Source organism: Triturus cristatus, chromosome 5_1 (genome assembly GCF_964204655.1).
Source record: "Triturus cristatus chromosome 5_1, aTriCri1.1, whole genome shotgun sequence".
Taxonomy (NCBI): Eukaryota; Metazoa; Chordata; class Amphibia; order Caudata; family Salamandridae; genus Triturus; species Triturus cristatus.
This window is the reverse complement of record NC_140587.1, coordinates 219,206,490-219,230,084: the sequence shown is the minus strand read 5'-3', so window position 1 is coordinate 219,230,084 and position 23,595 is coordinate 219,206,490. Positions and strand designations below refer to the sequence as shown.

The 23,595-nt window shown below is 47.7% G+C and overlaps 1 protein-coding gene across 2 annotated transcripts in view; it reads right to left on the bottom strand.

Moving 5' to 3' along the window:
* The window catches only part of TRAPPC9 (trafficking protein particle complex subunit 9), a 2,530,995-nt gene that overhangs the window by 32,647 nt on the left and 2,474,753 nt on the right, over positions 1–23,595 (bottom strand). For both annotated transcript variants that reach the window (XM_085604858.1, XM_085604859.1), the window contains exon 23: positions 21,989–22,212. In XM_085604858.1, the coding sequence (XP_085460984.1) occupies positions 21,989–22,212 (224 nt within the window). The remainder of the gene's footprint in view (positions 1–21,988; positions 22,213–23,595) is intronic.

Below are 23,595 nucleotides of genomic sequence, written 5' to 3'. Positions count from 1 at the left end.
CCAATCAAAATGCAGCATATGTGGTAGTGTACAGCTTTCTGATTTACAATGATTTACAATGGCTGGTACAGAACTTCTGCTTGACCCCAATATTTGTCGCAATCAATTTCTTCATGGTCTCATTATGATAATCATTACTATCCTTTAGAAGTGTACTCTCCTTTAGAGTGGGATCTTTTTTGCATCTTCTTAAAATATTGCGGTCCTGAAGATGGTCTCCTGGATACACACCATTTCAGACCGAAACATCGACGTACAGCCCTTCTCTTCTTTGGACCATTCACAATTATCTTCAGAAGGTTTTTCTTAATGTCAAGACGGACATTCAAATGTTTTCATGAGAGAGTGGGTTATTATTAAATTACCAGATGTGAAGGAGAAACAGTACGAAGTTCTTTGGACAACACATTGTTGATGTACTATATGTTATTATTTTCTTTGAACCCCTTCATTTTTCTCTGTTTGAATCTAATATAATTTTCAAACACATAGATGTCGGTCTTTGCGATTCATTCATCACCTTACTGCTTCGAATTTGTAACAAATTCATTTATGATGTCACCCTAGGACATCCCTAACTATCTTAAATAATATAATTTCTTTCTTTGAATGACTTCCTTGTTGGGAGCTTGCCTTACCAGACTATTGATACCCAAGTCCAAAAGGGAATACAGGGTTGCCCTTTTGCACAGTGCATGTCTTGCATTGCCAAGCACCTCTTTTCCTAGACCACATGACAGTCCCAGTGTCGTGTGCTCATGTGGGTCTCTTCCGCCACCTTGCTACTGGAAGCCAGATGGAGAAGAATGATTTCTCCCACGCTCCCTTTGCCGCTGCTGGTCAGTTTGGGGAGCACAGTCAAGAGCGCAGTTGAAGCTCCTTGTGCCAAAGGGGGTGGCACTTTCTCACAGTACCCTACAGCTCTGCTCCGGGGTGGCTCCCTATGCTTTGTGCTACTACATCGGCGATTCATTAGTAGTACAAGCGTGCTTCATGTCCCTCCTCCACCTCTTGCTCCCTTGGAACCCAACACCAAACGGGCTCCTTGTAGTTGTGGGTATCCTAGCTCCCAGAAACTCATAGCAACTGTTAGCAAGCTGTGCACAAGCGACTGCCTATCCTCAAGATATCACTGGCCACATTGCCTCACTTTTCGTGGGGTTGTTGCATTGGGGTCGTTGCATTGGGGTCCTAGTGGTATGCTCCAGCTTCCACAAGAAGTCTTCTGGGATTTCCTGGCACATAGAATTATCATTGACGAATTCCTGATATCTTCCACAGCCTCAGACGCAACTGCTGTTAAGGAACAGAACGCAGCAAACTGTAGGGCTCTGGGCTAACCCTCCTGCCCAGCCCTGTCAACCCTCTGTCCTATGGTCTCTTTAGCTGCTTAAATGCTACTGAAGGTCCTCCAGGACAGACATCCGGCCCCTCCTCAGGCATCCAGACCTTCTCACCATTTTGCAGGATAACTGTGTGTCAAAGCCAGAGTTCACAATGCCCCGCTCCTCAAGGCACAATAATAGGGCCAGACTGACAGAAGCCCAGGAGACCGCCCAAACAGAATCCATTCTCAGGGCACTATACGAGGACCTGTCCAACAGTGGTCCATGGTACTCACTCCTTCAAGATTTCCAGCAAGATCACAATTTACTGAGCATGACAGTCAGAGAGCTGGTGCAACAAGCCCTGGACAACGTCCACAAATGTTAAGCATGCAAGCCAGATGTCCCAGACTCCTGTCAGGGATGAGTAGGCTGAGGATGGTTGTACCTCTGTGTTTCACAAGCTCCAGCTCTGTTTTCTGGGACAGTGTGTAAAGTTGAAAAGGGAAAATGCTTTTAAAAAAATGTATTTATAACTTTTATTTATTGAAATTCAGATGTAAATAAACACAGAACAGCAGTCTACATCATATGATGATGCAATATGAAGGACTGCGAGACATGCGCAAAAATGACAAACGTATCATAAATAATAAACCAACATAGGGACACAGACTCGCATGTCAAGTACATACAGTATTTAGTATGCAGCGGAGAAATAACAGTGTTGCCTTTCAGATGACCATGAGTACCCAAGTGGTGGGGTAAGGCGCTGGCAATAGGAGTGAGAGGTTAATGCATACCATAGCAGGCACACATCAAGAAGTGTGTGCTTCCTCATCCAGTGCAGTCTTCCTGTGCATAGACAAGTAATTAATAAAGGGGCCCCAGATGCTTTTTGGTCGCGACCACTCTGTCATCAATTTCCAATATGCCTCTATCTGCTCTTGGCAGAAGGATACATCATGCAAACAGCAGCTAACCTGAGGAGTGGGCGCCGGCCCCAGTGTGACCACCTTTCACTTGCCCATGAGGAGCAGCATAGCTGTCAGTCGGCAGCTACTCGGTGGGACCGCCCTAACTTATCCCAACAGAGTGATCTAAGTAGGCAATGGTCAGTGATTCGTTCAATAATGTGAAGAATCTCAGTTCAGAACTGGGTAACCCCCAGGCACTCCCATGTAAGGTGGAGCAATGTGGCCTCTACGGCTGAACATCTGAAACAGTGGGAATCCTTGCTGGGACCCATCTTGTATACTTGAACAAGTGTGCGGTACAGTGTGTGCATAAACTTTATATGCAGGAGTCTCAACCTGTAGTTCGGCGAGTGCCCTGGATTGGGAGCAGAAGTAGCGCCACTATTACTCCATTAACTGGGGTCCCAGATTGGCTCGCTGCGTGAACCGAGCCTTCAGGGTACCTATAGGGACATTCTGCTGTATAGTGGTATGTAGGTGTGGGATAAGGTGAAAGGTGGCAATTATTGCTCTGACTGCCACCCTGGGTCTGTCATACAGGCATACATGAAGAATAGAGTGTGGTGAGTCCTCTAGGGTTTTCAGGGATGTGATGAATTGGCCCTCCGGGTATAAGTCTCTGAACATACGAGCTGTAACTGGAGACACCTGCCATGTTTACTAGTGACAGTAGCATGGGCTTCCCAGCGAGTTGAATACCTAGCACGTATAGAGATGCAAGCTGAGAACATGTATGCAGACAATACCTGGCTCCCACAGTGCATGCTACGGTATCAACCACTCTCCGTGGTCGCCTGCCAGGCATAGGGCAGTGTCCGGAGGGCAGGAGGATGAGTCATTTGTCTCGCTGGGCAGTTGTGGCTGGAAAAGTTGAGGGTGAAGACAGAAATGTGCAAACAAGGCCTGGGCACACAATAGTACAGTTCCATATCCTGAGTCCACCCTGCTCAAAGAGGAGGGTCAGAGTTTCCCAAGCAACACTGGGCTGCCTACTAGCCTAAGCCAGGACCGTGGGATTGGCACATAGGCGCCTAAAGAATTGTACGTTGAAGGGAAGGGAAATATTTATGAACAAATATAGAAATTTAGGCAGGAATACCTTTATAACAATGGTACCCTACCTGCCATAGACATCGGTAGTCTGGATCAACCCTGGATTCACTCCTCTGCCCAGAGCATCATTGCACCATAATTTACCCTCAAGAGTTCATCTATGCTCCTGAGCCAAACTCTTAGGTAGCAAGTCGGCTTCAATGCTCACTGCATCAGGTATTCAGAAGTGAAAGGTCCTGCGGTGGGGTCAGGGGGAAGATGGTTGACTTAGACCAGTTACTAAAACTCCCCATAGCCACCAAATGTAATACATTCTCAGTTTATGGGTGAGGTATTGGTGTGGGGTGTGGACATATGACATGGTAGTTGGCATACATAGACACCAATATACATCTGGTAGTGTACAAGAGGCCTCTATGAGAGTGGTGTTGTCTGAGCCGCACTGCCAGTGGTTCCATTGCAATGGAAAATTGGGTGGATGATAGCGGGCACCCCCGCCTGGTGCCATGGACCATAGAAGAAGACTAAACCATGCCATTATGCAGAGCTGTGCACAGGGATATATATAAAATAGTTTAATACATCAGATAAGTGAGGGCTAGTGCTGAAGTACTCCAAGAGCTGGGAAAGGTAGGCACACTCCAAGGAGTCGAGGGCTTTAGTGGTGTCCAGGATTGCCTCCGCAATGAGTTGGGCATCAACAGAGTGAAGGAGTGTGAACATAGTGCATACATAGACTGTCAGCAGTAGAGCGGTCTGGAACGAAGACCGATTGGTCCGGGTGCACCACATTGGGCAGGAAGGGAAGCAGTCTAGATGAAATCAATACAGCAAATATGTTGTCACCTTCGATCATCGAGAGCAGCGTGTTTCAGGATAGTCACAATAACAGTCTCATGTCGGGAGGGGACAGTATGCCTGTCTGTACTGTCTCCTCACAGACTGCCAGCAGATGGGGTGCAAGTACTTGAACATATTCTTTGTAAGAAATGTGGTGAGTCCCTACTGGCCAGGAGCTCTATCTCCAGGCATTTGCAGCTTGGTCTGTAGTGTATCCTCTACAGAAAAGGGCACATCCAGATATTATCTGTGTGAGGCCTCTGGCCAAAAGAGTTGAACTTACGTAGGTTGGTAGAATCAGGGGTCATATTTGATTTGTAGAGGGCAGCCTAGTAATGGGACATAGTGGATATTATGCCTTCTGTGCTATAGTAGTCACTGGTCCACTGTTTACAGAGCATTCTGGCAAGGTTCTTGCCCACCCTATCATCCTCTCCACACCATCTCGCGACGGCCTCTCTGCCAAGGGAAGTGGGAGATGTAGTTTCTTTTGATTGGTAGGCGATCCTCCCGCCCTACAGGTGGATCATCACCCCTCCACTCCTTTGAGTCACTCACAGGACCCAGCGTACTGCCTGTCCCATCCCTGCGTAGCACTCGGAGAAAGTTTCAAAATGACAACTCCCTCAAAAATTGTGAGACAGTTCTCTCTCTGATCCAAGCTCGGTCTACTATAGGCTGTTTATTCCCGCCAAGACTTCAAAGAAACGCAATGCCATGCCAGGCTAGTAACCCTACCTGAGCAAAATGTTGGTGTAGGATTCTTCCCTTGTGACCATAGTGCCCTCTAAACTGCTCGCCCACTTAGGTTTTTCTCAGCGCAGAGACCTACAAACACAGCCCACCACAAAGAATTTCTTTGCACATTTTGTAATAGTATTTGGCACGCTTGCACAGGTTAACACTGTCTGGAAAAAGGGATCACCTTATCGGTACCAGTTCAACACCCAAATTCAGCAATAAACAACAGAAGAGGACCAGTGTGACAACGTGTGCAATGCATTTTTAGTAATTTATTATCGGTTTGCGCTAGAAACAATCTTTTTTTTTGGTTCAAATCTGCAGATTATGCAGCAGATGATGGATTATGCGGCAAATGCAGAAAATCCATTAATATGCTGAAAATGATGCAACTGCAAAATCGCATAATAAATAGCATAATCCCAGAAGCCCTATTTATTGTCTGCAAATGTTAAGGAAAACTCCATGTACCAGAATCCTTTTGAATGAAATTGACAACTGTGAGAGAGAATCAACAGATTTTGATTTTTTTAATCACATTTGTAATTCTATAACTTTATGTACACTGGTTATGTGCTTTTTTGCACTGTAGCAATTGCGGTGTGAAGCCAAGGGAAACGACTATAGACCTGATTCCTTCACTGGGAAACGTTACGTCTGATGCCATACGTCTCACCTGTATATGATAAAAGGTTATGACAAAGGCAGTAGGCCAAGCTTGATTATTGTGAAAAGCATTTGATAAAGCAAATAGACCTATACTGGGGATTGTTATAGTACTTACATGGAATTTCACAGATTACTGTAGTAGGGAAGGGTTTGGGTATTGGTGACTTTTTTTTAATAAACTGTGGGCATAGAAGAATCACAAAAAGATAATCCTTGTTAGGCCTTCTAAGGGGGAGATTTTTGAATTTTTTTAGGCATCTGTAATTTTGTATATATTTGCAATTTTACTGATGGTTGCCTTGTAGTCAGTAGCAGAGAGTGGAGGGGCAGGGGGTGTTGGGGGGCCGGACAAAATAAATAAATAAAATAAAAATACCACTTACCTCTTCGCCGGCCGCATCTCTCTTCTGCTTTCTCTTCTGCTTCTCGAGTCCGGAACAAGGAAGCACCCAGGATCTCCATAGCCGATCACAAAGCTGCAATGCAGCATTGTGATTGATCTAGGTGCTGCGGCTCGGCGCTCAGATGGGAACTGGGGGCCTGGGCATGTTCCCCATCAGGCTGTGTAATGCAGCCTGACAGGGAACATACAAAGTGTGCAAGACTGTTTGGCCGCCCAAGCAGTCATGCACACTTGGAGTGTGCAAACCACTCCTCCCCCTGTGCCTCCAGCCCCGAATCTGTGAAAAATAAAATGTTAATAATTATGTTATCATTTTATTTTTCCTGCTCAAAGAGCAGTGGGGCAACTCTGCTTGTAGTAAGGTTTGTGCACAGTACAGCTGGCCTGCCTCTATTACAGTGATGAGCCAATGACAAAAGCTATGGACCTGATTGGTTCATTGGGAAAAGTTATTTCATATGCCGCAGGCCTGATCTTACTCTTAGAAGGTTCTGACACAGGCTGTAGACCTGATTTATTTATTAGGAAACACACCTGTTAAAGCCAATAAATCTTCAAGGGTGGATTGTTATTGCACCCTGTTAAAGCCTGCAGACGTATTTTGTTACATGAACTCTCACAGATTGGTTTTTAGGCAAGACTTTGAGTTTATTACCCTTTGGACAGACCTTAGGGGTGCACGATTTGCACTGCAATAACTCTTTCTAGAATCACTTCAGAAGGATTGACAAGCTTAGTTGTCTGCCAGGATCTTGTAATAAAAAAACATATATATCACTGCTATATATACCAGTGGTATATATACCACTTCAGACATTGACTCTCTTACTCTGTGAGTGACATTTGGCTGACCACATGTGCACAGCCACCTGAAAAGTTGTGCATTTCAGTGCCAAGGCTGGTTGACCAGTCCTTTAGTTTTCCATGTTCTAGTTACATGTCCCTTTTCATTTCTTTCCTTCTTCTCTTTTTATGTTCATGATTAAAGCCTGCTACAGCTCCAAAGACAGTTCTAACTCGTTGCTTGCTTGCCGCTCACTCCATCTGCAGTGTACCGCAACATGTACAACCACTGCATCTAAACCACCTGACCACCGTGGAAGAATATTGCGCATTGGGTTTCATTGATTTAACATTGCAAAATGGACATGTTGGTTCTAACCGTGGCAATGAGATGAAACTATAAAACAACACACTATGTACAGTACCATTGCAAGACGGCCACCTGCTGCTTTGTTTAATTTTGTTACTGCAAGCATATGTTTGCAATTCGTAGGTGATAGCATGTTTTCTTTTTTCAGTTTTAATTCCTTTAATTTCTTGCATATGTTGCTTAGTTTGTGCATGCATTTTATTGTGGCTGTGTAAATGGGTGAATATAAGAGTGACTCAGTGGTGAATAAATGCACGAGTGCAAGGATGAGTAACAGGTAGCATGGATGATGACTTATTCTGCACCTAAACTCATCATCGGCTAAGGTGGCACTTTTGACCTATTGACATTGCCAATGCCCGTTATCAACCTTCCAGTGGTAGCTTGTCGATTACCCTAGTTGCACATCACATCACTCAGTTGCGCACACGCTAGAAATGTTTGCATGCATACATTTTGTTGCCGCACATGAGGATGAAGAATTAGAGGGAACATTGCTTGTGACTGAACTGAAATTGGGATCTTGACAAAGTTTTTCAACTCCGTTCCTTATAGGGTCTGATCACATTTATAAAACTAACTTGTTCCTCAATGAGGTTCTGGTCTGGTTCCTTTAGGAACAATCACTCACTTGCCGTCTTATGCATGGCATTAGTTGTTCCCTACTGGAAAGTGACAACACACTAATTTCTTGCTCAATATGGCAGCTTCCGCAATAATACAAAAATCCAAACATTGGTGAAAACTTTGTCTGAAATGCATCTGCCATGATCATCCTTAAAAATCAAACATCTCCATCATTGTGCAAACACCTTGTAAACAATGAAGAAACATATCACACGCTAGTGCCCTCTGTTCAGTGCTCCGTTGCCCTCTCGCGAGATTTAGCACTAAAACTAACACTACATACACACACACAGGCGCATACTTGACCTATCTCAATAAAAACAGCACAACTTATTTACTGAACTTCAAATGTGCAAGGACATCTAAGGAAAAGTGTACAGGTACAAAAAGCAAACTCATCACAACTACACTCACCAGAGGACAGCTCCAGGACCTCAAATAACAACTATACTCACAAGAGCAATGCTACAGGACCTCAGAGAACAGCTACTCTCACCCGAGGACTGCCGAAGGACCTCAAAGAACAACTATACTCACAAGAGCATTGCTCCAGGACCTCAGAGAACAGCTACTCTCCCCAGAGGACTGCTGCAGGACATCAGAGAACTATAGTCACAAGAGCATTGTTCCAGGGCCTTTAGAGAACAGCTACTCTCACCAGAGGACTGCTGCAAGACCTCAAAGAACAGCTATACTTACAACGGCATTGCTCCAGGACCTCAAAGAACAGCTACTCCCACCAGAGGACTGCTGCAGGACCTCATAGAAAAGCTACTGTCACCACAGGATCACTGCAGGACCTCAGAGAACAGCGACTCTCACCAGAGGACTGCTGAAGGACCTCAAAGAACAACTATACTCACAAGAGCAATGCTACAGGACCTCAGAGAACAGCTACTCTCACCCGAGGACTGCTGCAGGACCTCAGAGAACAGCTACTCTCCCCAGAGGACTGCTGCAGGACCTCATAGAACAACTATACTCACAAGAGCATTGCTCCAGGACCTCAGAGAACAGCTACTCTCACCAGAGGACTGCTGTGGGACCTCAGAGAACAGCTACTCTCACCACAGGACCACTGCAGCACCCCAGAGAACAGCTACTCTCCCCAGAGGACTGCTGCAGGACCTCATAGAAAAGCTACTCTCACCACAGGATCACTGCAGGACCTCAGAGAACAGCGACTCTCACCAGAGGACTGCTGCGGGACCTCAGAGAACAGCTACTCTCACCAGAGGACTGCTGAAGGACCTCAAAGAACAACTATACTCACAAGAACATTGCTCCAGGACCTCAGAGAACAGCTACTCTCACCAGAGGACTGCTGCGGGACCTCAGAGAACAGCTACTCCCACCAGAGGACTGCTGCGGAACCTCAGAAAACAGCTACTCTCACCAGAGGACTTCTCCAGGACCTCAAATAACAACTATACTCACAAGAGCATTGCTGCAGGAACTCAGACGAAAGCTCTCTCACCAGAGGACTGCTGCAGTACCTCTAAGAACAACTATAATCACAAGAGCATTGCTGCAGGAACCCAGAGAACAGCTACTCTCACCAGAGGACTGCTGCAGGACCTCAAAGAACAACTATACTCACAAGAGCATTGCTCCAGGACCTCAGAGAACAGCTACTCTCACCAGAGGACTGCTGCGGGACCTCAGAGAACAGCTACTCTCACCAGAGGACTGCCGAAGGACCTCAAAGAACAACTATCCTCACAAGAGCATTGCTCCAGGACCTCAGAGAACAGCTACTCTCACCAGAGGACTGCTGTGGGACCTCAGAGAACAGCTACTCTCACCACAGGACCACTGCAGCACCCCAGAGAACAGCTACTCTCACCAGAGGACTGCTGCAGGACATCAGAGAACTATACTCACAATAGCATTGTTCCAGGACCTTTAGTGGACAGCTACTCTCACCAGAGGACTGCTGCAAGACCTCAAAGAACAGCTATACTTACAACGGCATTGCTCCAGGACCTCAAAGAACAGCTACTCCCACCAGAGGACTGCTGCAGGACCTCATAGAACAGCTACTCTCGCCACAGGACCACTGCATGAACCTCAGAGAACAGCTACTCTCACCAGAGGACTGCTGCAGGTCCTCAAATAACAGCTATACTCACAAGGGCATTGCTCCAAGACCTCAGAGAATAGCTACTCCCACCAGAGGACTGCTGTGGGACCTAAGAGAACAGCTACTCTCACCACAGGGCCACTGCAGGACCTCAGAGAACAGCTACTCTCACCAAAGGACTACTGCAGGACCTCAAAGAACAACTATACTCACAAGAGCATTGCTCCAGGTCCTCAGAGAACAGCTACTCTCACCAGAGGACTGCTGCGGGACCTCAGAGAACAGCTACTCTCACCAGAGGACTGCTGAAGGACCTCAAAGAACAACTATACTCACAAGAGCATTGCTCCAGGACCTCAGAGAACAGCTACTCTCCCCAGAGGACTGCTGCAGGACCTCAAATAACAACTATACTCACAAGAGCATTGCTCTAGGACCTCAGAGAACAGCTACTCTCACCAGAGGACTGCTGCAGGACCTCAGAGAACAACTATACTCACAAGAGCATTGCGGCAGGACCTCAGAGAACAGCTACTCTCACCAGAGGACTGCTGCAGTACCTCAAAGAACAACTATACTCACAAGAGCATTGCTCCAGGACCTTTATAGAACAGTTACGCTCACCAGAGGACTGCTGCAGGTCCTCAAATAACAGCTATACTCACAAGGGCATTGCTCCAAGACCTCAGAGAACAGCTACTCCCACCAGAGGACTGCTGCGGAACCTCAGAGAACAGCTACTCTCACCAGAGGACTTCTCCAGGACCTCAAATAACAACTATACTCACAAGAGCATTGCTGCAGGAACTCAGACGAAAGCTCTCTCACCAGAGGACTGCTGCAGTACCTCTAAGAACAACTATAATCACAAGAGCATTGCTGCAGGAACCCAGAGAACAGCTACTCTCACCAGAGGACTGCTGCAGGACTTTAGAGAACAACTATACTCACAAGAGCCTTGCTCCAGGACCTCAGAGAACAGCTACTCTCACCACCGGCGTTAATTACCTTTGGTAACAATATATCTGTAAGAGACATATATTAGTTATAGATTCCTTATCTTAGAATAACGCCCAGGCATCAGACTGGATCAGGAGATTTTTTCTTTAGCAGTTGCCCTGCCTGTTGGTGGGTGGCGTCGGTTGACTTCGCGTCCGTCGTTAGAGTCGTGGTCACCGCAATGACGCCGCGGTGTCTACTCATACGCCGCCCCTGCGCGCTGACGTCAGTTCTTTACAAGACATTCCACGACAGAAGCGCAGAGCCATGCAAGACACTGACCACTGGTGCACATAACTAGGGCTCTGAAAGGGAGTCCCTTACTCTAGAAGTCAGTTTGCCGAACGGGAAGGATGGGTGGGGCGGTAAGGAATCTATAACTAATATATGTCTTTTACAGATATATCGTTACCGAAGGTATGTAATTTATTCATCTGAAAGAGATTATTAGTTATATATTCCTTACCTTAGAATAGATACCCCAGCAATGCCAACCACGGTGGTGGGTCTGCGAACCAAGTTCACACCAGAAAGTCCTGGAGAACTGAACAGCCAAAGAAGCCATCTCTCTGGACATGACTATCCAGGCAGTAATGCTTAGAGAAACGTGTGCAGTGATGCCCACATGGCTGCCTGGCAGATGTCACTAAGGGGGATTCCATGTCCCAAAGCAGTAGTGGCTGCCGTAGCCCTGGTGGAATGGGCGTGCAGCCCTACCGGAGGCTCCTTTTTCACCAAGGAGTAATAGATCTTATTTTAAAGGATGACCCATCGAGAGATGGTCTGTTTTTGCACTGCCTGACCTTTCTTGGTGCCCACATAGCCAACAAAGAGTTGATCGCCCACCCGGAATTGTTTTGTGCGATCTAGATAAAATGATAAGGCATGTTTTGGACCCAGACTTTGGATACCCTCCTCCTCCTTAGAAGGATGCGGGGGCGGGAGGAAGGTGGGCAAAGTGATGGTTTGTCCTATGTGGAAAGAGATAACCACTTTGGGAAGAAAAGAAGGCCTAGTTCGAAGGACAACTTTGTCCGGATGGACAGCAAGGAAAGGAGGTTTAGAAGGTACAGCCTAAAGCTTACTCACCCTGCGAGCAGAGGTGATGGCAATCAGAAAAGCAGTCTTTAAAGTCAAGAGTCTGAGAGGACAATTATGTAGTGTCTCGAAGGGAGAACACATAAGGTAAGTTAAGACCAGATTCAAGTTCCACTGGGGCATCATGAAAGGAATAGGAGGAAAGAGGTGAGTAATGCCCTTAAGAACCCTATTTACAATAGGGGACTTGAAAAGAGAGGGCTGATCAGGAAGGTGTAGAAAGGCCGAAATGGCCGAAAGATAGCCTTCAAGAGTGCCCAGAGCAGAGCCCTGCTGGGCCAAAATTAGAATGAAGAGGAGAACCTCTGAAAGAGGGGCAGAAAGGGGATCCACAGCCTTTGCTGTGCACCATGCCACAAATTTGTTCCATCTACAGGCGTATACCGTTTTAGTGGAGGGACGCCTGGCTGCCATGATGACATTACAGACTTCGGGAGGAAGGTCAAAAGCTGTCAACTGTCGCCTCTCAATCTCCACGCAAGGAGGTGGAGGCTTGACAGGTTCGGGTGGTGGACCCTCCTCTGCTGCTGCGACAGAAGAGACTCCCGAAAAGGCAGTCTGATCGGAGGATCGATGGCCATGTTCAAGAGCTCGGGATACCAGACTCTCCGTGCCCAGTCTGAGGCCACGAAAATGACTTGGGCCTGGTCATGCTTGATCTCCTTCAGCACTCTGGGAAGAAGTGGTATAGGCGGAAAGGCGTATAGATGACCGCAATTCCACTTGCGAGGAAAAGCGTCACTGAGCGAGTGCCGCCTTGGAAATTCCAAAGTGCAGAACTGCCTACATTGCGCGTTCTCTTCGGTGGCGAACAGACCTAACCAAGGCTCTCCCCACTGCTGAAAGAGACCTTGCACCACCTCCGAGTGAAGACGCCATTCGTGATCCATCATGCACCAGCAGCTGAGTTTATCTGCCGTAGCGTTCAGAGAACCTGCCAGGTTTTGAACCACCAGGGACATGCCCTGATGTTCCAGCCATGTCCAAAGGCGAAATGCCTCCTGACATAGGGTCCACGACCCCACCCCACCCTGTTTGTTGCAGCACTACATGGCGGTGGTGTTGTCCGTGAACACCTGCACTACCCTTCCTTTGACAGAAGGAAGAAATGCCTTCAGTCCAAGGCGAATCGCCAGGAGCGCCAGAAGGTTGATGTGGAGCCCGGACTCCATCGTAGTCCAGAGGCCTCTGATCTCCGCCTCTCCCATGTGGCCGCCCCATCCCAGGAGTGACGCATCTGTCACTACTGTGAACTCTGGTTGGGGAAGAGAGAGGGATCTGCCGTTGACCCGATCCTGGACCGTTAGCCACCGCTGCAATTGGAGTGCAGTGCCCTCCGAGATCTGGACGCAATCGGAAGAATTCCCCCTATGCTGCGCCCACTAGAACTTCAGGTCCTACTGCAGAGCCCGCATATGCCACCTGGCATGATCCACCAGCAGGATGCAGGAGGCCATGAAGCCCAGCAGCCTCAGGGTCATTCTTACCGAAATCCGGGTTAGAGACTGCAACATCGATATCATAGCTCGAATATCCCAGAGGGTGACCTCTGAGAGCTACTAAACTCACAAGAGGAAATGCTGTCATTAAAGTAGCCTGGTAGCATGCCAGAAGTCCATGACTATCTCTCAATCTAGTGTGGCCGACCTAATTTCAAATTCCAGTCTTTTGCCACAGACGAACAGAAAACCACTGGCAAAGCCAATAAGTCACACTATTGGGACCTATTGACTTTGCCAATGCTTTTACCGCTATATTTCGATATATCCAGCACAAATTATGATATAGTTAACATTTATACCCTCTTTGATTTAGTACAATTTTGTATTGCAATTAGAATTTACTTTACTAAGTATTGGCAAATCTAATAGATCTTAGCTCTGATAGGATGAGCTATTGCACTTTCAAGTGCTTGTATGGTACATGTGAGCGGAGTCCTATTTTGTTATCTGGGTGAGTTCTGGTTGTGGGAGTTTGTTCATAATTGGGCATGATTGAGAGCTCTGGAGCTGAGACTGAAGACAGTGTGAGTCAATGAGCTTTACCAGTGTTCAGATTACATGCGCATCTAGTCCTTGGCTTCTTTCCAGTGCACACACAGTGATGGTCACATATGTACCATTTGTAATTACCAATTCTAATTATTTACAACAAATTCATTGTTTTTGCTTTTTGTTACATTTAATAAAAAGGGACAATCCTGCCACCGAGTCCTGCCATCTGATACATCAAATTGGGTAAGTATATTCAGGTACAAGCTCTGAAGGATAAAAAAGTGACCCTTACATAAAGTTTCGGATCGGAGCGTATTCTCGCATCTGAAGCTCGATCAGCTATATGTTGATAGGTGTTTCTGGTAGAAGGTTATATGGCAGCTAACTGGGGAGCAGGATAGCACTGGGGGCAACAATAGGGAGCTAGCAGCAGGGGGGTCCAGTGGGGGAGAGCCCCCTTTGTGCTGGGTAGTAAGTTGCCTAAGCGGATGGTTACATTGTTGTGCAAGGGTCTTATCTTCAAGGCGAGAGCCCGCACAGGCAAAGGGTCATCGGGGGATTCACCAGTTTACTGGGGGGTGCTAAGGGCTGGGGAGTTGGGCTTGAGGTATGAGGTTAGGTGTGTCGTGAGTGGTACAGACCTGGCACAGTATGCAGTGAAGTCAAGGGGGTAGATCGTCATTTCCCACATGTTGTAGAAAGTGGGTGAGAAGGGTGGCCCACTCAGGAGAGAACGGGCATTTCCGCAGGTGATGAAAGTGCACCAAAGGATATGGCAAGTGTATTGGAGTTGCCTGTGGGTGAGGAATTGTCCTGGAGGAAGGTCATGGTCTATGGTGAGCTGTTCGAAGGTGAGGGGGTGACCGTCGCAGAACAGATTCCCTATTTTGATAAGAGACTGATCTCTCCAGCTGCGTAGTTCCCAAGGTGCGTAAAACCATGGATAGCAGGGGATGCCCATAAGGGGGAAAGCTGGAGCATATACAGGAGTGTGAGACAAATGTCATCGCACCATACAGGTCCAGGGGTAAGACCTTGGGGAGAAGAAAGCCCCGTATTGTTGGTAGGGGCAGAGGGCCCAATCTGTGGCTAGTCTCTCCCATGTACCGCCCAGCTGTTCAGTGCAACAGTCACTGTAGTTGTGCCCCTAGGAAGTATGTTACGAAAGAGGGGGCACTTAGTCCTCCCCGGCCCACCGGGAGTTGTAGTTTCTTCTGTGTGATTTGGTGGCATTTGTTGCCATAAATCAGCACACAAAGTAAAGAGACCAACTTGCCAAAGAAGGTTCTCGGCAAGACTACACAGAGGTTTGTGAAATAATTTAGGAAATGGGGAAGAATGACCATTTTAGCTAGAACTATCTTCCCAATGGGGGCTAAGGGAAGAGTCTTCCAAAAGTGTACAAGTCCAGCAGGGTGTGATAGAGGTGAATCCCCAAATAACGTATCGCTTCCCCACACCATCGGAGCCACACATCGCTGAGGTGTATCTCCTGTGATAGTTGGCCAGGGCAGAGTGGATAGACTGACAATTTTGCTTGTTCCCCTGGGTCCCCGTAGCTCTAGAAAAGTCAGTCAGGGAAACATACAGTGAGGAAGTCGGATGTTATGTACTGTAGTTATAAAAGTAAATCATCTGCATGCAGGGATATCAAGTGTGTCCTGTCTGCTACAGGGATACCCAATGTCCGACCCTTTCCTCACAGCATTGGAGAGGAGGCAGCTCAGCCGTACCCAGGACATGGGTTTGGTGTACTGCAACTTGATGTAATCGAGTAAACACTCCCATACGGTCTAGGACTGGAATAGGTAATCTCATGTCTGCGAGTCGAATGCCTTCTAAAAGTCTATTATAAGGCAGGCAAAGTGAAGAAATCGCTGCTGTACTAGATCCTGCACATAGAATAGTTGTCTGGTATTCTGTGAGGTGCTGTGCCCCAAGAAGAACCATTCTGATATGGGTGTATAAGTTGTGGGAGTACCTGTGCATATCTATTGGAGAGAATTAATCCCAGGATCCTGTAGTCTGCTCCAACGATGGTGATGGGCCTATATAATGCTAAAAGGGTGAGGCCCCTATCCGGCTTGTGGATGGAGACGAGGAGGGTTTCACAGAGAGATTAGGGAAGATCGCCTAGTAGGAGTTCTTCATTGAACATCTCCGCAAGGTGAGGAGCTAGGCTAGTTGAAAAGGTGTTATAATAGTCTATTGGCAGCCCATCAAGGCCTGGGGTTTTATTCCTAGCGAGCTCCTTGATAGCTTGTTTCACATCGGCTGTTGTGATCTTGGAACCCAGGAAAAGTTTGCAAACACCAGTGATGCGCAGGAGGGTAAGGCCCAACAAAAAGGCATTTGCCTCAGTCATGGATGCCTCAGAGGGCGCCTGGTAAATGGTTGTGTAGTATTCGAGGAATGCCTAAATGATATCGTTCTGTGTATGGACCATGACCCCTGAAGGTATGCCTACTTCTGTTATTGGGCTCTCGGGGATCTCTTGTGGTACCAACCAGGCGAGAAGATGGCCAGAGTTGGCGCCCCCTCTGTGGACTTTGCAGCATGCGTTGCAAAGTTAAAGTATCTCAAGCGCTCCAAGAGGGCTGTATGTATAGCGCGTTTTTGTGTCGGTGAGCTTGGGGTGCCTTGTGGGGTTGTGATCTACCTCCTTTTCTAAGCGGCAGAGGAGCCTCTCAGTCTCCTTAATCTCCTTGTCCAGTGTCCTGCAGAAGTACACAATCTCCTGTAGGCCGATACCTCTGGACACCACCTTGAAGGCATCCCACTCTAGCATCCTAGTGGAAGACAAATAATGGTTTTCAGTGAAATAACACCAGATATGGGTTTCCTACACCTCACAGAAGACAGGATCTTCTAGGCAACTCCGCTGGAGCTGCCAAGTTGACGGAGGAGGATAGGGGGGTCGCCCATTGCAGGTCCATGATGTGTGCATCATGATCCGAGATGACACGTCCAAACTAATCAGATTGGCAGACAAGGAACTCAAGGGGAGGGAGCAGAGGAAGCAGTCTAGACATGCGTATAGATTATGTGGTGCTGAGTGGAACAAGAAGAGCTTAGTGTTGGGGTGCGTGGCTCTCCGCGCATCCGTAAGTGCCCAGTGCTGCACCCAGTATTGAAGCCTTTCGAACTGCACGTGATGGAGAGCGTGGTAAGGGAGGTGGGACCTATTCAAGGTACTGTCCAGAAAACAGAAATAGTTGCCTCCAAGTAGCCAATACATTTTTGTTTTGTGCACCAGTGCTGCAGACCGCGCCGTCCAGAAGGTCCGCTGGTCTGTGTTAGGGGAGTAGATGCCTCCGAGAGGCCCTAGATCCGGAAACTGCTCCTCCATGAATGCCCTTCCACGTCTTCTGCTCTCTCCGAGTTGGCAGACACAGTCCTGGTTGCCTGCAATAAGCTGCAAGGAGGCTAGTGTTTTTCCCCATTGGTTACCTTGTCCACAAGCTTGCGATGATCATCACGTAAGAAACCCAGTTCCACCATCAAGGACCCAAACTGGGCTTCTTTGGAGACTTGTAAGTTTTCGATTGCAGCAAAGGTCTGTCCAGTTTGAGGTTTTAAGGGGTCAGTGCTCAGCACAGGGGTATCCGGGATAGAGGAGGGGAGGTCCACCACCAAAGGCGTTGGTACTGGCACAGTTGAGCGCAGTCTGCCCATCTTACAGGTAATAATAGGGTATTTGAGGCGGGTATGAGGCAGGGCACAGAGCAGCCGATTTCCCAGGGGGGGGAAGGAGAGCACCCTGCAACTTCGCTGGGGATGGGCGTACCCCCTGGGCAAGTGTCCAGAGCAGGGGCTGCAATGCACAGCCCGGTATTGTGTTCATGGTGGGGGGGCTGACCTGCAGCGCCTGGTGTTAACTTCGGAGGCGATGTCCCCATATAGATGGCTAAGATGTATAACCTCCATGGATTCTCACTGGTTGGGGAGCTGAGGCTGAAGCCAGATCTGTCTCATGGGACCTTAAGCGAGAGTATACACTCACCCTGGTGGAAACGTCTTGGTCTGAAGCCGCCATAAGTTCCAGGCTCCAGTGCGGTAGAGTGTTGTGATCTGTCCAGTGTGGAAGACTTTGTGGAGGCAATCCGTGTGCCCCTCGGTTAGTCCCAGCCTGAGAAGGGCCCTGCAGCAAAAGGTTAGGGAGGGGAGCACAGCTCCCGGCCACCGAAATGTTACTCCACATAAATGACAAGGAGTGTGGGGAACAAGAAGGGCCCCTTGGCCACCTGGCCGGAACAGCCGGAGGTTGGTGAGGGGAGCAAGCAGGCTCTGCCAGGCAATGGGGCGATCGCAAGGAGAGGTGTGGTGCAGCGGCTAGAGCGGCTGACTCGGGATTGTAGGGCTCACGCTTCGATCCCCAGCCTCAGCTGCGACTCTAAATTAGCTCACTAAATCTCCCAGATGGCCCCCGCACCTTGAAACCCTTAAGGGGTGATATGTTTGTGCTTTAAAAATAGGAATTATTATTATAAGGTCAGGTCCATCCCCCTCCCGAACCAAGAGTTGATGTGTTGGGGAGAAGGAAAAGCTGCGGGCAAAGGCTGGTCCCTGTATCCTACCAACTCGCGGTCGGCCTGAACTTTTTGGGGGATTTGACATGGTCTAGCACAACCAGATAGCACTGAATAGCTCTTTATGCTTTTAGGCATTACATTTCAGTTTAGTCTTCAAAAATTCCTAACTCCAGTTCTACTAATTGGATTTTTGGTCTTGTTGTGTTCATTAAATTAAGCTCTATTTTTCTAACCAAAAGTGGTATCTTTTTTGTGGTGTTTTTACTGTTTGAAGTAAATACTTTACCCATTGCCTATTGAGTTAAGCCTGACTGCTCTGTGTCAAGCTACCAGGGGGTGAGCACGGGTTAATTTGGGTTAATTTAGGTTAATTTAGGGTGTGTTTGTGACTTACCCTGACTAGGATTGAGGTTCCTGCTTGGACAGGATGCATACTTCTCCCAACCAGAAACCCAATTTCTAACAGGCAGCAAGATATGTGAAGCACAGCATTATAGTTCACATCCTTTAAGCTCCATCCTTAATTACTTTAAGGGCTATGGCCTCTTTTAGAGAACCCCAACCTTTTTCATTTCACTTATAACACTGTGGTCCACAAAAGGCTCCTGTCTACATGTCAACAGCTGACTCATAGACGAGTGATATAAAACTGTGGAATCCTTGAAGTAAGTTGAATCTAAAATCTGTGGAGCAAAAGAAGGAATGGCCGCTTTGCTCCTCAGCAGCACTCCCTCTGCAGCAACTCTGGGAAGGAGCACAGCTGGTGTTACGTAGCAGGGGGAGTGGGTTTGTGTAGTTCAGTGAAAGAAAGCTGAGAGCTTGACCTTTTCGAATGTGAGAGCCCAGGCCGTGATTGTAGATCCCGGGGCCCTTGGTGCCACTACTGCCCTTTAGTGGAGATGCAGTATTTGCTCACCGGCGAAGTTGATCCAAAAGTAGTGCAGGTCATTTGCTCTCTAGCGAAGCAGATCTAAGTATCCTTAGCTTCTCTGGAATTCAAGCGCAAAGGTGAAACATGGGAGAGAGTCAGAAAGATGGAGCGGGTGGTTGGGATGGAAGCAGTATGGATGGTCAGGGAATCATGGAGGAGGGGGTGGGGGAAGCATCAGGGGGGTGGGGGGAGCAAAATAGAGGACAGGGCAGAAGCAACATAGGGGGCTGGGATGGAGGAAGGAATATGGAGAGAGTCGGGAGGGAAGCAAAGTAATTGGGAGATATTGCAAGATGGAGCGGGTGGGGGGCAGCCAGTGGTCAAGAGAGAGATCACAATGGAGATTGCGAAAGGGGGGAGAGAAGCACACTAGGGAGACAGCTGGAAAACACATGCACTCTTGTGGAGTGGTTAAAGAAAAAGAAAAAAGTAGTGCCTGAAAAATGAGGAGTGGAAGGATACAAGTAATGTGTACATGCTCCAGGGGAGGGACAAGAAGAGGAAGGAAAGCTCACACAAGCTAACGGAAAAGAAGAAAGCAAATAAGAGTAATAATGAAGCCACCAATGGTAAACAATGGGCGGTCTAAGCCAGCTATAAGCTAACCATACATCTAACAACAGAAAGCAAATGTGCTGTCTAGTTGGTGAGATCTAAAAACGAACCAAAACAATTCAGGCCTCAAACCTGTCCCGGGGAAAGTCATATACAAATGCGGAGGGAGACAGAAGGTCACCTGCGACGGATGGAATTGCTCCAATTTATTTTCACCTAGATTAAGACCACACAGATGTGAAAGGGCCCACAGAAGCCTGAAAGGCATTTTAATTTACTATTACAAATGAAAGATTAGCAACAATGTGAACATGCCATGCTGATATTCGCAATGTAGAGGGTGAAAAATGGCCCATAGCATTACACAATTTCCCACGAGCTAAAAAGCTAAAAGTGCATACAAAAGGCTTGCAGCACGATGACTTGTCCACTCGCATGTTATGTTATGATGATGCATTCAAATAAAACACCAGGTACACTTTGCAGTATCAATTTCAAGACACTCTCAAAGTTTGGATTTATCTTTTGCTTTTGTAAAGCTCATCTGGATCGTTGTAGGCTTCACAGTTCTCAAGAAGTTGAAGATGCGGGGACAAATTGGCTGCTCTGCATAAGAGCTGAATCTTCAGGTGTAACCGAAACGTTCTGAAGATGATTTCCAGACAAAAGAGAAAAAGCAAAGAGTTCAAAAAGGTCGCGAGTGACCAGTCTCAGTCTAATGACGGTTCTGGGAAGCTGAATTGGGGGTCTGGTCAGGTGGTATGAGTGAACTCTGGGATAACAACCTCAGGTGTCTGGTCTGAGGGTAAGAGTAAACTCTGGAATAACAACCTCAGGTGTCTGGTCAGGTGGTATGAGTGAACTCTGGGATAACAACCTCAGGTGTCTGGTCAGGTGGTATGAGTGAACTCTGGGATAACAACCTCAGGTGTCTGGTCAGGTGGTATGAGTGAACTCTGGGATAACAACCTCAGGTGTCTGGTCAGGTGGTATGAGTGAACTCTGGGATAACAACCTCAGGTGTCTGGTCAGGTGGTATGAGTGAACTCTGGGATAACAACGTCAGGTGTCTGGTCAGGTGGTATGAGTGAACTCTGGGATAACAACCTCAGGTGTCTGGTCAGGTGGTATGAGTGAACTCTGGGATAACAACCTCAGGTGTCTGGTCAGGTGGTATGAGTGAACTCTGGGATAACAACCTCAGGTGTCTGGTCAGGTGGTATGAGTGAACTCTGGGATAACAACGTCAGGTGTCTGGTCAGGTGGTATGAGTGAACTCTGGGATAACAACGTCAGGTGTCTGGTCAGGTGGTATGAGTGAACTCTCGGATAACAACCTCAGGTGTCTGGTCAGGTGGTATGAGTGAACTCTGGGATAACAACCTCAGGTGTCTGGTCACGTGGTATGAGTGAACTCTGGGATAACAACCTCAGGTGTCTGGTCAGGTGGTATGAAAGGGCTCTGGGAAGCTGGCCTTCAATGTCTTGGTAGGTGGTAGAAGAGGATTTGAGAAAGTCAACCTTGGGCATCTGATCCAGTGATATGAAAGGATTCTGGAAACTCTACTGGGAAGTCAACCTGGAGTGTATGGGCAGGTGGTACGAGAGGAGTCTGGGAAGTCAAACAGGGTGTCTGGGCAGGTGGTACATAGGGAGTCTGGGAAATCAAACTCGGGGTATCTGTGCAGGTGGTAGGAGAGGATTCTGGGAATTCAACCAGGTGGGTGTCAGGCCTGGTGGTATAGGAGAATTCTGGGAAACCGACTTTAGATGCTGGGGAGGTGATTTGAGAGGGCTCTTGGAAATCGACCATGGGTGTCCGCTGGGTAGTATGAGGGAAATCGACTGACAATCAAAATATGTCCGTTTTTCGCTCTATTTGTGAGTCTCATAAACTGTCTACAAGCCTAATTTATTTTAAACATTCTGTTGTGACCTGTACTGCGCAGAAGACAGAATACCATGCAGTAGCAGCGAAGGCCAGCTTTGTACGTGGCTGAATACTCACTGTATCAATGTAGAAGGTGTTGGACCCCACAAAGGAGACCGTGTCGTGAAGCTCGTAGTTGTGCACTCCATTCTGGTAGTCCTGGTACGGGATGATGGTGAGTGCGAAAGGGCCTACCGTGCCCTGGCTGCGGTTGGTCAGCCGCACCTCCAAATTGATGGGGTCACCAACCTTGCAGTCTGCCATGACATCGCAGTCACAGGGCTTGCCATCCACCAGCACATCTGTAGCGGGGAAATAAACCATTCATGAGGGCTCTGTTGTTCTTGCATTTCAGCTCCAATAACCTTCCAAAGTTGCACTTGAATAACCCAAAGCTTCTGCTAGGTGAACAACAAAAAACAGATCCAATACACGGCGGGACAGCAAGAGGTGGGCCTTCCTATGCAAATAGATACTTTGCAAGATTTAAGATTTAAATAGTTTATTAAACAGCTATGTCAGTAAAGGAAAGTTTTTGTTTATACATAATTAACAGACATCCACTTTCTTGCTACAATAATATATGAAAATGTAATTTACACGTGAGTCCAATGTTTTACTCAAAGGGGCTGCAAAGCCTTAGCCCAATCGTGGTTCTAGTTCCTGAACTCCATCAATTCTAGACTCCCATGGTCGCCCGTGGACCCCAGATAGCGTGGCATGTACTGTTCAAACATGCGCCACACATTCACTCCACTCCACTTGGTGGGGAGGTGTGGTGCAGCGGCCAGGGCAGCTGACTTCAGAGCACGGGGCTCACGGTTCGATCCCGGCTCCGGTGGCAGATCAGCTCAGCACCATGTGACTCTAGGCAATAGCTCACTTAATTTCCACGGCGGCCCCAGCGACTTGAGACCCGTAAGAGTGAGTAGTTCGCGCTTTACAAATACCGGATAGTACCAGTCATGAATACTCTCTGAGATTCATTCATTATCCTGAGGGACCCAGGTGAAGCCATGGTCTTTCATCGGAAATAATACAGCAGGACCCAGTGATAATAACATGACCTCTATCTGTCGCGTCATCCCACAGGTTAGGTTGTGTCGCTCATTCATTTATCTCACTTGTCGTTCAGGTGCAAGCAAATGAGGAATGGGAGGAAAGGTGTTTGTATCTGTTACAGTGAAAAGATGTCACCAACCAGGGCAGGTCGTGACTGAAGAGCCTGCATAACTCACAAAGGCATGCACAGTGGCACCCCCAGATACCTGGGAAAAACATCAAGCCCTCATGGGGCAGTCACCACTTGCATAGTGCTGAATCTGTGCTCCTAGAATCTCCTAGTGTCATGAAACTAAGAACTACTGCTGGTTCTTTTTCCGGGAAGAACCTGAGAATCCGGTTCTCGATTCCGTCCACAATTTGCACCAAACCATCATTTGAACCTTTCAAAAAAGATCTGGGACAAATTATGCTCTAGCAGGAGCAGCTCGTGTCTGGGAAAAGAGGCGGGGGGTGGTGGATGGAGAACGACTGAGATTTATTTTTGTTTTTTAAATAATAAACAAGAACTTCCCTGCAGCCCTCCAGCATGGCGATCTCCTGCTTCTCTCCACTGCAGGCAGGCACAGGCTCCCAGAGTGCCCTGCTGCCAATCTTCATGATTGGCTGAGCACCGTGAATCT